A 15,468-nucleotide genomic window follows, 5' to 3' on the forward strand; every position below is an offset into this window, starting at 1 on the left:
GGGGACACCTTTTTAAACAGGCTGACATAGAAGTTGGTAAAAGACCTCATTCAAAGGAAATAATTAGTACCGAAAAACTATTGTACCGATAAGTAGGATTGCATTCAAATTGGGAAAGATTTCTGTTTACAGAAATCGATGTAGCCGAAAATTTGATTGTAAGACTCGGGTTGTCTACTCAATTTTATGGTCTGCATTTCTGTTCCTCGACCTCGTCATTTAGTGAGGTCTGGCTACTCCTTTTCGGTCGATATCCTGCACTTAAGAGAGTCAGTCTTAGCTGAAAATAAATTGATCAAATCTGGGTACTTGACAATATTTCATTTGTCATCTTTGTTTTAAATAAAAAAACGTGATATTGTTCAAAACTGTAAATCAACGCATTATAACATATTTATTTTGACTTGATTCTGTCCATTATGTTTTCTTCGGTTATAGGTTCTCTTGTTTAATACAAGCCTTGACGGATGGGTCGTTGGACTTCTATTGTCGTTGGCACTAGCAAGCAATCTCCACCAGGCCCTGATACTCGGCAGGCTTATATATATTTGATTCTCTAACTATAAAATAGCATAATCATCGCGTAGTTCTTTATTTTTAAGTACTTCCTGCTAATTCATCAAGCTTCCTGTTGCATTAAACTCCCTCCTGTTAATGCATCAAAAAATCATCCGTTTTGTAGGATTTCTATCCTCTTGGGACTCGTTTTGATTGTCACTGTCACTTCTCTTCTAATCTCAAATTTCATTTACGATTCGATGTGATCATCCCTGTCGCATGCATTCTAACCGCAGCTTTCTTGTCCGATATTTTTATTTGGGATTCGTGTTATGCTTGTTGTTGCATGTCCTCTAGCTACAGATATGCTTTATTTTCGTGCATCATTACCAGAGGTATCGTTGGGGCGGGGGAGGGGGGATTCAAGGGGTCAATCACCCTAATAATGTGGATAAAAATTTATTGTATATCTCTTGCCCCTTGACTATCCAGATATGGACCCCTCTTGCCCCCCCCCCCCCAAATGAAATTGTCGTGAATTAAATTCTCACGCCCTGCTCATCCTTTGAGGATAAAATTACACGTTTCTTTTTCAATCGAAATCTTCTGAAATATCTAAAATCAATAATAGCATAATTATTGTGCTATTCTTTAGTATTAAGTAATTAGTATTAAGTTGAAATTTGGCATGCAGGGTTTTTTATGGCACTTGGTATTTACCAAGTTACACATAGCGATCGCAAATTCTTTCGGTCTGTCTGTCCCAGTTTTGCTAGTTTGGGCATTTCCAGATAAGCTAGGACGATGAAATTTTGCCACTTATCAGGGACCAGACCATATTAAATTAGAAATAGTCTTTTACCCGATTTGACCATCTGGGGGGGCTGGAGGGAGAGGAAAAATTGAAAAAATAGGTATTTTTAACTTAAAAATGTGTGATCGGATCTTAATGAAATTTAATATTTTGAAGCTCCTGTCTCAGAGCTCTAATTTTAAATCCCGACTGTATTCGGTAATATTTTGGGAAGTTGGAGGGGGAAACCAGAAATCTTGGAAAACGCTTAGAGTAGATAAATCAGGATGAAACTTGGTGGGAAGAATAAGCACCAGTCCTAGATACGTGATTGACATAACCGGACTGAATCCACTCTCTTTGGGGGAGTTGGAGGGTGTTAATTGGGAAAAATTAGAAAAATTGAGGTATTTTTAACTTACGAACGGGTGACCGGATCTTAATGAAACTTGAGATTTAGAATGAAACCATGTGTCGGAGTTCTTAGTTTAAATCCCAACCAGGTCTGGTGACATTGGGGGGAGTTGGAGGGGAAAATTTTTGAAAACGCTTAGAGTGGAGAGATCGGAATGAAATTTGGTGGGTAGAATAAGCAAATGTCTTAGATACGTGATTGATGTACCTGGACTCAATCCACTTTATTTAGGAGAGTTAGGGGGGTCCAGTGCTTTGGCGAGTTCGGTGCTTCTGGACGTGCTAGGACGATAAATATTATTAGGCGTGTCAGGGACCTGCGCAAATTGACTTGATAAAGTCGTTTTCCCCCATTTGACACTCTGGGGGGCTGAAGAGAGAGGAAAAATTAGAAAAAATGCTGTATTTTTAATTTACGTGTGAGTGATCGGATCTTAATGAATTTTGATATTGAGAAGGACTTCCTGTCTCAGAGCTCTTATTTGAAATCCTAACCGGCATTAAGCTTTTGATTGTCCTTTTAAATCAATCTGTTGGTTCTTAGAATTTTGCTAGAGCTCATGACATATGAGCTCTTGGCTCTTCCAACCTCGTCACAGGTGCCATATGAGCTCTTAGCTCTTGTTTAAATTATAAATAAGTCGGATGTTTGTTAGAAGTTGTCGAATAAAGGATAATTTTCCATTTTACTAAGTAAGTTTAAGCTTCTCTGGTAGAAATTCTAACTAATATTACAATTATGGCTTGGTGAAAGGATAAACCTGAGACAAGTGAATCTGATGACATGAGTATCTTGTCCTTTGTTGTAAGTTACACCTGCTGGCTAGATTTGGAATTGCTATATTAACAGGAAGTATATACCTTAAGTCAGATTTTCGTTGACAAATCAGTGTTTTCTATTACTGTTTCTTTTTCCATGTCTTTTTCGGATGCATCATAGATATTAGAAACGATCTGACCACTCCTGGGGGGGGGGGGGGGAAATGATCTAATTTATGCCCTTGAAATATGTTCATAGATATGATGTCACTCCTATGTTAAAGTTTAATGCAGGTTTAGCCAAAATACTAGAAAAGTGTAGACTGTTCATAAACTAAGTTGGATATAGAACAGTTGCTTCACCTACTGCTAAAATCTCTAGGAAATAAAGTTTGTGCAAATTTTCTTGCCAATTTTTCATTCTTCGTCAGCAAAATGTGTCCTAGCCATGGCAATTTGACTCTCATTATAACCTTAGAGGTGGAGTAAAACCACATTTTCTGTACATCTTAGTATTTGAAATAGAGTCAGTCAAACGGGTATCCAAAATTGTCCGTAGACAATACCTCTGGAAAATACTTAGCTCATCGTCCTCCGTCTTCCAAAGCACCCAAATTTGAGCCTTCAACAGCTTAAGATACTCATAGTATGAATTCTAGATAGTATCAAATTCAAATGAGACGTCACCGTTATCTTTTTATATGGAATTGCTTAAGGCCGTGATTAAGTGAACTTGAAAACATCGAGCTTCAAAATTGAAGTTAGGTTAGCCTTCTGTCTTTTAATTCTCTAGAGACCGTCGATTGTCAAAACTTCAAATAGCACCAATTATCAAGTCTTGTGAAAGGTTTTGATAGACAACTTCCTTTGGCGAGATGCTTCAGCCAAGAAATCTATATATATAAAAATAAGTTGTCTGTGTGTGGATCTGTGGATCTGTGGATCAGGTGACGTCATGTTTCGGCTGACGTCATGAAATTAGTTGCCATCATTTTTGCTTTGAAGGTGACGTCATTCAAGTTATATAAGACATATGTTCGCGTAGAATTCTATTAATGTTTAAGTTTACAATGACTGATGAAGATGCTCAAAGAGTCTATGGGCACACGTAAAAACATTAAAATTAACTACAAATATGCGTGTCCGATTGCAAAACGATGACTCTGGTCAAACATTTTCAGATCAATTGCTGGCAATGGGAAACGGAAAGCTCCCAGTAGACTCAATTTCAGGACGTATACAACTACCTGCTGATTTCTGTAATTTAGTGACGTCCAAAAATGAATTGATTGAAAAAGTATTTCCGAATATTCTAAAAAATTATAAAAATAATAAATGGCTAAGTGAAAAAGCGATTCTCGCACCCAAAAATATAGACGTCCACGAAATCAACAATATTGTTTTGACCAAGATTCAAGACCAGGCAGTCCTTTACAAGTCAGTCGACGCAGTTTTGGAACCAAATGAAGCGGTTAATTATCCATCTGAATTTTTAAATTCCATAGATCTTTCAGGGTTTCCACCACACGTGCTACAACTAAAAATAGGCGTACCAATAATACTTTTAAGAAATATAAACCCACCAAAGCTTTGCAATGGCACTCGACTTGCCGTAAAAAAAAACAATGGAAAACCTAATAGAGGCCACAATCCTGACAGGGCCTTTTGAGGGTGAGGCCGTTCTTATTCCTCGCATTCCCATGATTCCAACGGATCTGCCTTTTCAATTTAAAAGATTGCAATTCCCAATTCGATTAGCATTTGCAATCACCATTAACAAAGCTCAAGGTCAATCATTAAAAAAATGTGGTATTGATCTTAATACTGATTGTTTTTCCCATGGACAATTGTACGTTGCATGTTCGAGGGTCGGTAAACCTGACAATCTATTTATATGCAGCGAGAATTGGACAGCGAAGAATGTTGTATATTCGCAAGTTTTACGCAGTTAATTTGTATTTCGGAACCAAATGAAGCGGTTAATTATCCATCTGAATTTTTAAATTCCATAGATCCTTCAGGGTTTCCACCACACGTGCTACAACTAAAAATAGGCGTACCAATAATACTTTTAAGAAATATCAACCCACCAAAGCTTTGCAATGGCACGCGACTTGCCGTAAAAAAAAACAATGGAAAACCTAATAGAGGCCACAATCTTGACAGGGCCTTATGAGGGTGAGGCTGTTCTTATTCCTCGCATTCCCATGATTCCAACGGATTTGCTTTTTCAATTTAAAAGATTGCAACACAGACAATGGGACAGCGAAGACTGTTGTATATTCACAAGTTTTACGTAGTTAATTTGTATTGTATCTATCTATCTATCTATCTATATAAAAACGAGTTGTGTGTATGCATGTTTGTTTGTTTGTAAAAAGAGCGTTTGCATATGACGTCATTATTAGTACATACGGCTTTGTATATGGACAGACAATGGGAAAGCCAAGAATGTTGTATATTCGCAATTTTTACGTAGTTTGAAACACATATATAAATCTATCTATATTCACAGGTGGGACACAGGGACACAACTACAATGGCGCGTAACTAATATGGCGCGTAACGACTTACGCGCGCGGGGGCTTGGGGGGGCGCGAAGCGCCCCACCAACTAGGTGTTGGGGTGGCGCGAAGCGCCACCCCAACAGCTAGTAGTATTATATTTGGCTGTGTCTTGCAAAGCTTGGTTACCGACCAAGGGAAAAGAGCAAAGAGTACAAAATGCCCTCAATCATTCTCAAGTACAAAATGCCCATGTATATGAAGCTGTAACGGCATGCATAGAGTGCATTTTAAAATTTATTGTATTTTCCACTTTTTTTCCTAGGGATAGGCTATTTAAAATACCTCAGTTGATTAATTCGAAACTAAACACCAAACTTAGTTGAAAGCTTTCTTCTAGGATTCTTAGAAAACCAAAGTTTTCTTACGAATTAAATTGAAAAAAAAATAACTGAAAGTAAGATTAAAACTTAAAACGAACAGAAATTACTTCGTATATGAAAGGGACTGCTTTCTCGTAAACTCCCCGCTCTTTACGCTAAAGTTTTTTACTGTTTCAAAAATACAGTTAAGAGAAAAAGTCGGACTTTAGCGTGAAGAGCGGGGCGTTGATGAGGAAGCAGCCCCTTTCATATATGAAGTAATTTTTGTTTGTTTTATGTTTTAATGTCACTCCTTACTTTAAGTTAAAAAAACACTTGTTTTTATTTAATTTAATTTCTAACCGTTTTTGAATCAATGCATGTTTTGATTTATGCTCTTCGCAGATGAATAATTAAAACGAAATTTGCCTATCTATTTTTTTTTTTTTTTTTTTTTTGGCTAAATGACTTTCTCATAGTTTTGATCGAATGATTTTGAGAAAAAAAAGTAGCGGGGATGGAGGTCTAGTTGCCCTCCGATTTTTTGGCTACTAAAAAGGGCAACTAGAACTTTTAATTTTTTATGAATGTTTTTATTAGTAAAAATAAATTTTATTAGTTAAAGATATACGAAACTTACAAATTAGCTTACGTAACGCACTTCAGTATTCTCATATTTTTATTACCTATATGAGGGAATTCACCCCCTCGTCAGTACCTCGCTCTTCACGCTAACGCTTAAATTTTGTCCCAATTTCTTAAGAATGACTTCTGAATCACAAAAGCCGTAGAATAAATAGTTGAAATTTCTAAAAATACTTTAGCGTAGAGAGCGAGGTATTAGGAGGAGGTGAGCCCCTCATATGCGTAATAATTTATGTTCCTTTTAACAGAAATTATTACGAAATATTTACAGGAATTAATATTTACAGGAAAATAATAACAGGACTATTCCGTTCCTTTCAGTTGAAAAAACTTTGTCATATTTATTTTTTCATTGTTTTTTTTAAATAATGCTAGAAAATCCTGTGCCCCCTCCATTGAAAGTCTCTTCCCCCATGAGAAGTTCCTCCATGGAAAGATCCTCCCCGGTAACCCTCCCCCTCAAATATCCCCCCAAACCAAAAAAAATCCCCCTGAAAACGTCTGTACACTTCCCAATAACCATTACTATATGTAAGCACTGTCAGTGTTTGTAACTTGTAGCCCCTCCCACGGGGACTGTGGGGGAGTAACTCGGCCCAAAAGGCATAGTTATAAGGATTTTCAACTACGCTGAATAAAAAGGCTATCTCAGAATTTTGATCTGGTGACTTCGGGAAAATAATTAGCGTGGGACGGGGGCCTAGGTGCCCTCCGATTTTTTGGTCACTTAAAAAGGGCACTAGAACTTTTCATTTCCGTTAGAATGAGCCCTTTCGCAACGTTCTAGGACCACTGGGTCGATTCGATCACCCCTGGAAAAAAAAAACGCAATACAAAATTCCTCATTTTCATACAGTTCGTGGTAACGAACTGTAGTAAGGAGCGACCAGGCTCAATAGTAACCAAAACTCTAAAAAATAGAATTTTGATACCGATAGTTACATCAAAAGAATGACATTTTAATGCTGATTTTAAATATATAAGTTTCATCAAGATTAGTCTTACCCATCAAAAGTTACGAGCCTGAAAATATTTGCCTCATTTTAGAAAATAGGGAAAAACACCCCCTAAAAGTCATTGGATCTTAACGAAAATCACATCATCAGGTTCAGCGTATCAGAGAACCTTATTGTAGAAGTTTCAAGCATTTTTGCCAGAAGACAAATCACGGATGCGTGTTTATTTGTTTTTTTTCCCAGGGGTGATCGTATCGACTCAGTGGTCCTATAATGTCGCGAAAGGGCTCATTCTAACGGAAATTAAAAGTTCTAGTGTCCTTTTTAAGTACCAAAAAAATTGGAGGTCACCTAGGCTTCCTCCCGCGCTCATTTTCCCCCAAAGTCACCGGATCAAAATTCTGAGATATCCATTTTATTCACCATAGTCGAAAAACCCAATAACAACTTACTCCCCCGCAGTCCCCGTGGGAGGTGCTACAAGTTACAAACTTTGACCTGTGTTTACATATAGTAATGGTTACTTGGAAGTGTACAGACGTTTTCAGGAGGATTTTTTTGGTTTGGGGGGGATATTTGAGGGGGAGGGTTACCGGGGAGGATCTTTCCATGGAGGAACTTCTCATGAGGGAAATGACTTTCAATGGAGGGGGCGCAGGATTTTCTAGCATTATTTAAAAAAAACAATGAAATTTTTTTCTACTGAAAGTGAGAAGCAGCATTAAAACTTAAAACGAACAGAAATTATTACGCATATGAGGGGTTTATCTCCTCGTAATACCTTTCTCTTTACGCTAAAGTATATTTAGTAATTTCAACTATTTATTCTACGGCCTTTGTGATTCAGGGGTCATTCTTAAGGAATTGGGACAAAATTTAAGCTTTAATGTAAAGAGCGAGGTATCGATGATGGGTGAGCCCCCTCATATACGCAATAAAAACATACGAATATTGAAGTTCGCTACGTAATTTAATTCGTAAGTTACATATATTTTTTACTTACGAATACGTTCGTAAAAATTATAAGTTATAGTTGCCTTTTTAAGTAATCAAAAAATTGGAGGGCAACTAGGCCTCCTCCCTCGCTCCTTTTTCCTCAAAATCTTCTGATTAAAACTATGAAAAAGCCATTTAGCCCCAAAAAATTAATATGCAAATTCCGTTTTAATTGTTCATATGTGGAGAGCCAAGATCAAACCCTGCATTAATTCAAAAACATCCAGAAATTTAAAAAAACTAGTTTTTTTTAATGAAAGTAAGGAGCGACATTAAAATTTAAAACGAACAGAAATTGCTCCGTATATGAAAGGGGCTTTTCCTCCTCTACGCCCGTTCTTTACGCTAAGGTTTGACTCTTTCTCTTAACTCTACATTTTAAAACAGTAAAAAACTGTAGCGTAAAGAGCGGGGCGTTGAGAAGGAAAAGCCCCTTTCATATACGGAGTTATTTCTGATCGTTTTAAGTTTTAATGTCGCTCCTTACTCTCACTTTAAAAAAAAAATGTTTTTTTTGTTTAATTGTAGATAGGAGCTTGAAACTTCTACAGTAGGATTCTCTGATACGCTGAATCTGATGGTGTAAATTTCGTTAAGGTTCTATGAATTTTAGGGGTTGTTTCCCCCCACCTGTGCTTCAAAACTTTAGTCTCTAGATCGCGCATGAAAAATGCAGGATCAAAAATCCGTCGACAATCCTTCAATTCGTCGCAATTTCTACCACCAGTCACGATCCGGTAGGGCAACGGGGAAGAAGCTACAGGGTTCCGCTCCACCTCAAGGTTTGTCGCTTGACCTAAATCTATCGACTTGTCTAGCTCTTCGGCGTATCGCATTATTTGGTATTTTGCATATTTGCATCTACCAAGCTCCAAATACTTTTTACAAAGGCGCTGTCTATGTGTGGTAACACTTTTAAGATATATACCTCGCTTTGATTTAATTGTCCCCATGATTTCGTCTTTGTGTGCACAACTTTACTGAAGGCTCCTGACTATTTCTCATTTCTGGGTTTCTTCATTGCATTGAAATAATTTATGAAAATTTCACACTCTATTAACAAGCAGCTGATTATACCAGCTTGTCATTTTAGTCTCTAGGGGGTATTATCGGCGATCTGATTATCGACTTGTGAAAAAGACCAAGACATTTTCTAAGATTTCTAAGCAATTAGAGGAAATAGAGCAAAATCCTTGCAAATATTTTGTAGCATCTTCAAGAAGCTATGGCCTGATATTAAAAGCGGCATCTTCTGCCAATGAATACTTGAGTACTTTTCAAATATAAATTTTCAATTTAACACGGGATTTTCGAGATCCATCAGTTCACTTAATCACGGCCTTAAGTTTGTTGTCTGACTCAAAATAAAATTTATTTTCGTGTTTTGTTAGCCGTAAATCTGTATAGTATTCAACTGTATGATTGTAGTTTTGCAATTGTAAATTTGCTTTGCATTTATTAGATCTATAGTTGTCACCATTTAGATCTAGATCTACAGTTACAGATTAGATCTAGATCTAGATCTACAGTTAGATCTACAGTTGTCACCATTTAGATCTAGATCTACAGTTACAGATTAGATCTAGATCTAGATCTACAGTTAGATCTATAGTTGTCACCATTTTTTTTTTCAGGAAGTAACATTCAATGCCGGAGTTCCTGCAGATCAACCGTTTACTGTATCTTGGATGTAAAACATCCCATCTTTACTTTATTTGTTGTTTATTTTTCAAATATATTCGATCATCAAAAAATGACTTTTAAAAGAGAATATCCTGTAGCTGAACTGATATCCTCTCAGAGTACCCCCTAAAAAAGAGGCACAAAAAAGGGTCAAATTATTTTTCACATTCGAATGGCTTGAAAAGTTTATCCTTAAGCCCATGGGCTAAAAAATCCTTGGCAAAAAAAGTGGCTCTCCGAAAATGGAGCTGGGCAAAAGGTCATTGAGCTTCCTTTTCTGAATAGATTGGAAATTAGCACTATAAGTAATTAGGCCAACATAACCGATCATAAACCAGCGGTTGTACCAGCATAATGCTCAAGAATATTTTAGTAGTGTAAGCCCCTCCCCAATCAAAATAGGACCCAAAGAGGCTGGAAAAGTTTTGTGATTGCCTTGCAACTTTTATCCTTAATTATAAATTGATCAAATCTAAAACAAATTTGCGTTAACCAAAACTGGGGCCAAGACAATTTTTTTGTTGTCAAAAATAAGGGGTCTAAAATAGTTTTTCATTTGCTTAAGCATTCAAGAGTTGTCGTCTAATCTAAGAGAACTTGTTCTGTGAGAGAGATTGGTGGTCAGGTACCCAGAAGGGGCGATAGCCAAAAAACTCGTTGTGCTTGGTCATTTTGATAATTATAGCTGGAAGTTCTTAAGTAAAAGGTTAGCTAATGCACTAAAAATAGTTTAGGAACAAGCGCATCCCTTAAAATGGGGAATAGAAGGAAACAAAAGCTTTTTTTCTAATGGTCTCAAAACTTATGTCTTTAGTGAGAGACAAAAATTTATCACCTCCAACAAGGGTTGAAATTTATTCTTTCTAAGAAAGACTTGAAACTTACAACTGTCATTTTCTGGGTTAAGGGAACAGTCTAGCACAATAAAAAATTTTTATTGGGGGCACAGAGCCCTAGCAATTGGCGCTAGAAAATGAGTTTTCCTAGCTGCTAGAAACCTTTATCTGGAAGTCCTTGTATCAAGGGATCCCCGGTTTGCAACAATAAAGAAAAACTATTTTCCGAGAAAAAGGAGTCCTAAACAGGGTCAATAAACAGGGTTTTAATTTTAAACAGCTTGAAAATTGAAGTTGTTGCGAGCCGTTCCACTTTTCAAACGGTTTCAACCGTTTCACATCCCAATTTGCAAGACCTAATTTCTTATTCAAACCGAAACTTCAAACGCTAAACCTTAAAAAAAAAAATTAAAGAAGATAGTGTGAAAATATATAGACTATTACCAGACATGTTTTCAAATAAAAAAGGGCGCTGGGAAGTAGTCTTATAGTTCAAGAAGTGTATGTTAGCTCAAAATCGTGAAAGAAACCTGATTTTAATAACGCTTCCTTTGTATTTTGTGCTTGAAGCCATTCTCTTATTTTTTTTTTCTCTTTGTATAACAGTGAAACTCTGAAATGAGTTTTCGAAGTAACTAACAAAGCCAACCGAACCCTGCCGCCTCGTAGCCTATTGACTCCATAGGCAAAGGATGTCAATCCTTTTCGTTACTGGTCTATCTGCTCTATCCAGACAGTAGCGCTTTAGATAGAGGCATCGCTTGGGGGAAGGGGGTATTTGCCCCTCCAAATAATTTGAAAATAAAATATTATCAGCCTATTCTCCTTATCTATCCAAATAAGTGCTCTTATTGCCCCCCCCCAGTAAAAATTCTGGAGTTTCACCCCTGGCTGTAGCCTATATGACAACAAGTTTTGTCTTTCTTAGACAAGCAAAAACAAATACTGAAAACCGTAGACTCACAGGTATTAGTAGCCTTCGGTAGGTTACGGGTTAGGTTACGGAGTTTTCTACCGAAGCAAGAAAAGGGACTTTAGAGACATTTATCAATCCAAAAGACCAATAGGGAGCTTCACTCAATCTCAAAGACTCTTAAGGACTTAGGGACTTTGTGGTAGGCCTGCTTAGGTGCATAGCTGCCAAAGTTTTTGACTATCAAAATAGTTAGATAGTAAAGTCCTGAAACGTTAGTTCCCCTGACCAAGCTCTGGAAAACCAGCGCTAATGTTTTAAGATTGTAATGGAAGATTGTTTGTCAAATGAAATCGTAAATCTTGCAGTTTTAGTGAGCCCAGACCTAAATTACTTACTTTTTTGCTTCTTTAGATTTTAAGCCACAGTAGCCTGGCTCACCGCCTGTGATTTTCTGTCAATATCTAGCCAAGCTATTTGATTTTTCTTTTCTAATCTTGTAATGGCAAAAAGTCTGACCTTAACTTTCGTAAGATTAGATCTCGAGATTGTAGCAGTAAATACACAGGCACAAATTTTCGAAAGTTTCGCCTTTCTTAAACTAGCAATAGTTTTTCTTTTTTAGTCACCAAGAGAACGGTCCACCCATTTTGTTAGTTTGAAAATCCTTCTCCAGTAAAAAAGAAAATTTAGAACAATTAAAATACGACAAATATCAATATTTTTGCTAAAAATTCGACAAAACTCAAACGTGTGACATAATTTTTTTTCTGACTAGAGGGCCAAAACTCTGACAATGTCGGAGAAATCCAACATTTTTTTTCACGTCATTTTTGATTTTTTTAAAATTGTCTTAAAGTTTTTACCATTTTCATTTGTGCCCAAACCTCTCGTAATTTTCAATTTTGTCTAAAGTTTTCACAGTTTTGTTTTTTTGAAGACGTAACTTCCTCCTTTTAGTAGTGACGTCATAACAAATTTTGCCGGAGCACATCCTAGCAACCAGCTCCAGGTCCCTAGCAACCAGCAGATATTATAGATTTTCTTCAGAATTCAGGTGATTTTTACGTAATAGGGAATGTTTTCCTTCTTTACTTGTTATATAATACTTGTGCAATTGTTATAACTGAGGATGGGGTAATCTCGCGTGATAAGCCATGACTTTTCTTGGCAAGTGATATTCTGTGTCCCATGCGTTGTATTTCAAGTAAGCATCTGTTTTTTGTCACAAACATCCATATTTAAAACAAATCGTGGTAACGAACTGTAGTAAGGAGCGACCCGGCTCAATAGTAACCAAAACTCTAAAAAACGGAATTTTGATCCTAAAAGATATATCAAAAGGATCACAATATCATTCATAAGGAATTTTCAAGCATTTTTCTTCAAAAACAAGAGCTAAGAGCTCATATGGCACTTGTGACGAGGTCGGAAGAGCCAAGAGCTCATATGGCATGAGCTCTTATGTCAGTCTTTGGGTTTTCCTTGTTTCTTTTTTTCTCCACAGCTAGCTGGGCACTCGAAAATAATAGAGAACTGTTTAATGCCCCATTTGCAAAGAAATTATAGTAAAAGAAAAAAAACTCTAAATTATCCGAATCGCAGCGACAGATCAAAAGAAGAAGTAGACTTTTACAATTGCCTTATCTGAAAACCCTATATAGGAAAGTTAGAGCCTCTTGACTTTAATAACAAGGAAAATATATTGGCGTGGAAATCAAGAAAAGTGGCTGAAACCACGACATTTTCAAACAGTTCGTGGTAACGAACTGTAAGTAAGGAGCGACCCGGCTCAATAGTAACCAAAACTCTAAAAATGGAATTTTGATACCAATAGCTACATAAAAAAATCGCATTTTAATGTTGATTTTAAATATATAAGTTTCATCAAGTTTAATCTTACCCATCAAAAGTTACGAGCCTGAGAAAATTTGCCTTATTTTAGAAAATAGGGGGAAACAACCCCTAAACGTCATAGAATCTTAACGAAAATTACATCATCAGATTCAGCGTATCAGAAATCCTTATTGTAGAAGTTTCAAGCCCCTATCTACAAAAATGTGGAATTTCACATTTTTTGCCAGAAGGCAGATCACGGTGTTTATTTGTTTGTTTGTTTTTTTGTTTTGTTTTTTTTCCCAGGGGTGATCGTATCGACTCAGTGGTCCGAGAATCTTGCAAGAGGGCTCATTCTAACGGAAATGAAAAGTTCTAGTGCCTTTTCTAAGTGACCAAAAAATTGGGGGGACACCTAGGCCCCCTCCCACGCTAATTATTTTACCAAAGTCACCGGATCAAAATTCTGAGATAGCCATTTTATTCAGCGTAGTCAAAAAACCTTATAACTATGTCTTTGGGGACGACTTACTCCCCCACAATCCCCGTAGGAGGGGCCATAAGTTACAAACTATGACCAGTGCTTACACACTGTAATAGTTATTTTGGAACAGACGTTTTCTGGATGATTTTTAGGTTGAGTGGGGGGGGGGGGGGCTTGAGAAGAGGGGGATATGTTGGTGGAACTTTCCTTGGAGGACTTTGTCATGGGGGAAGAAAAGTTTCATGAATAGAGAGCAGGATTTTCTAGCATTATATAAAAAAAAACAATGAAAACATAAATGTGAAAAAGTTTTTTCAACTGAAAGTAAGGAGAAGCATTAAAACTTAAAACGAACAGAAATTATTACGTCTATGATGGGCTCACCTCCTCCTAATACCTCGCTCTTTCCGCAAAAGCATTTTTAGTAATTTCAACTATTTATTCTACGGCTTTTGTGATTCAGGGGTCATTCTTAAGAAATTGGGACAAGATTTAAGCTTTAGTGTAAAGATTGAGGTACTGACGAGGGGGTGAATCCCTTCATATACGTAGTAAAACCATGGGAATACAGAAGTTCGTTACGTAAGCTAATTTGTAAGTTACATATGTCTTTTACTAATACACATTCGTAAAAAATTTAAAGTTCTAGTTGCCTTTTTAAGTAACTAAAAATCGGAGGGCAACTAGGCCTCCTCCCCCGCTCGTTTTTTCTCAAAATCACTCGATCAAAACTATGAGAAAGCCAATTAGCCAAAAAAAAAATAAATATGCGAATTTCGTTTTAATTATTCATCTGCGGAGAGCCAAAATCAAAACATGCATTGATTCAAAAACGTTCAGAAATTAAATAAAAAAAAAAACAAGTTTTTGTAAAGGAAAGTAGGGAGCGACATTAAAACTTAAAACGAACAGAAATTACTCCGTATATTAAAGGGGCTTTTCCTCCTCAACGCCTCGCTCTTTACGCTAAAGTTTGACCCTTTCTCTTAACTCTACTTTTTAAAACAGTAAGAAACTTTAGCGTAAAGAGCGGGGCGTTGAGGAGGAAAAGCCCCTTTAATATACGGAGTAGTTTCTGTTTGTTTTATGTTTTAATTTCGCTCCTTACTTTCCTTTACAAAAACTTGTTTTTTTTATTTAATAACTATAACATAACAACTACCTTCTTTGTATTGCACATAGTAATGCTAATAATCATTGAATGTGACGTCATAGAGGTGCTGAGTGGGCAGAGCATTTTTCACATGTGAGAGATGTTTCATTTGGGATTTTGTGTATTATTAATTTAGTGTGTTTTGGAACTCATGGCTGCCAAATTGACACATTTTGTGTCAAAATGACACAATTTGATGTTGCGTGACACAATGACACATTCAGACGAAATGATGACACAATCGACGAAAATGACACATTTTTCAATAAAAAATGACACAATCGACAAATTAATGGAAGGGAATAGCGCTGCCTAACGGTGCCAATTGCACACAAACAGTGCAGAATACAGGACAGATGCCATCACCATATTTAAAATTTAAACCACGCGAAAAAAAACAGCCACAGGCGGAAATTTCAAATTAAAATGCACGCTGAATACTTCTTGATTGAGTATTTGATGTAGCCAATTGGTACGTACTTAATAGTAAAAATTAAACAGCATGCAGTTTACCAGAGCTGTGTGCATAAGCAGGAACTCCCGTTTTTAGGAGTAGAGGAGGGGTATCCAACCTCGGACAAGATTACAAATTTCCAGAGATGTCTTTCCTTCAGAATAATCCATATGGCCTAAAAA

The 15,468-nt window shown here is 36.7% G+C and overlaps 1 protein-coding gene across 1 annotated transcript in view; it reads left to right on the forward strand.

Annotated features, from left to right (window-relative positions):
* Nucleotides 1-15,468, forward strand: part of LOC136037533 (sucrase-isomaltase, intestinal-like) — a 215,458-nt gene that overhangs the window by 78,414 nt on the left and 121,576 nt on the right. The window contains exon 20 of the mRNA XM_065720255.1: nt 8,604-8,709. Coding sequence (XP_065576327.1) covers nt 8,604-8,709 — 106 coding nt within the window. The remainder of the gene's footprint in view (nt 1-8,603; nt 8,710-15,468) is intronic.

The sequence above is a fragment of the Artemia franciscana genome, chromosome 17 (assembly GCF_032884065.1).
Source record: "Artemia franciscana chromosome 17, ASM3288406v1, whole genome shotgun sequence".
NCBI lineage: Eukaryota > Metazoa > Arthropoda > Branchiopoda > Anostraca > Artemiidae > Artemia > Artemia franciscana.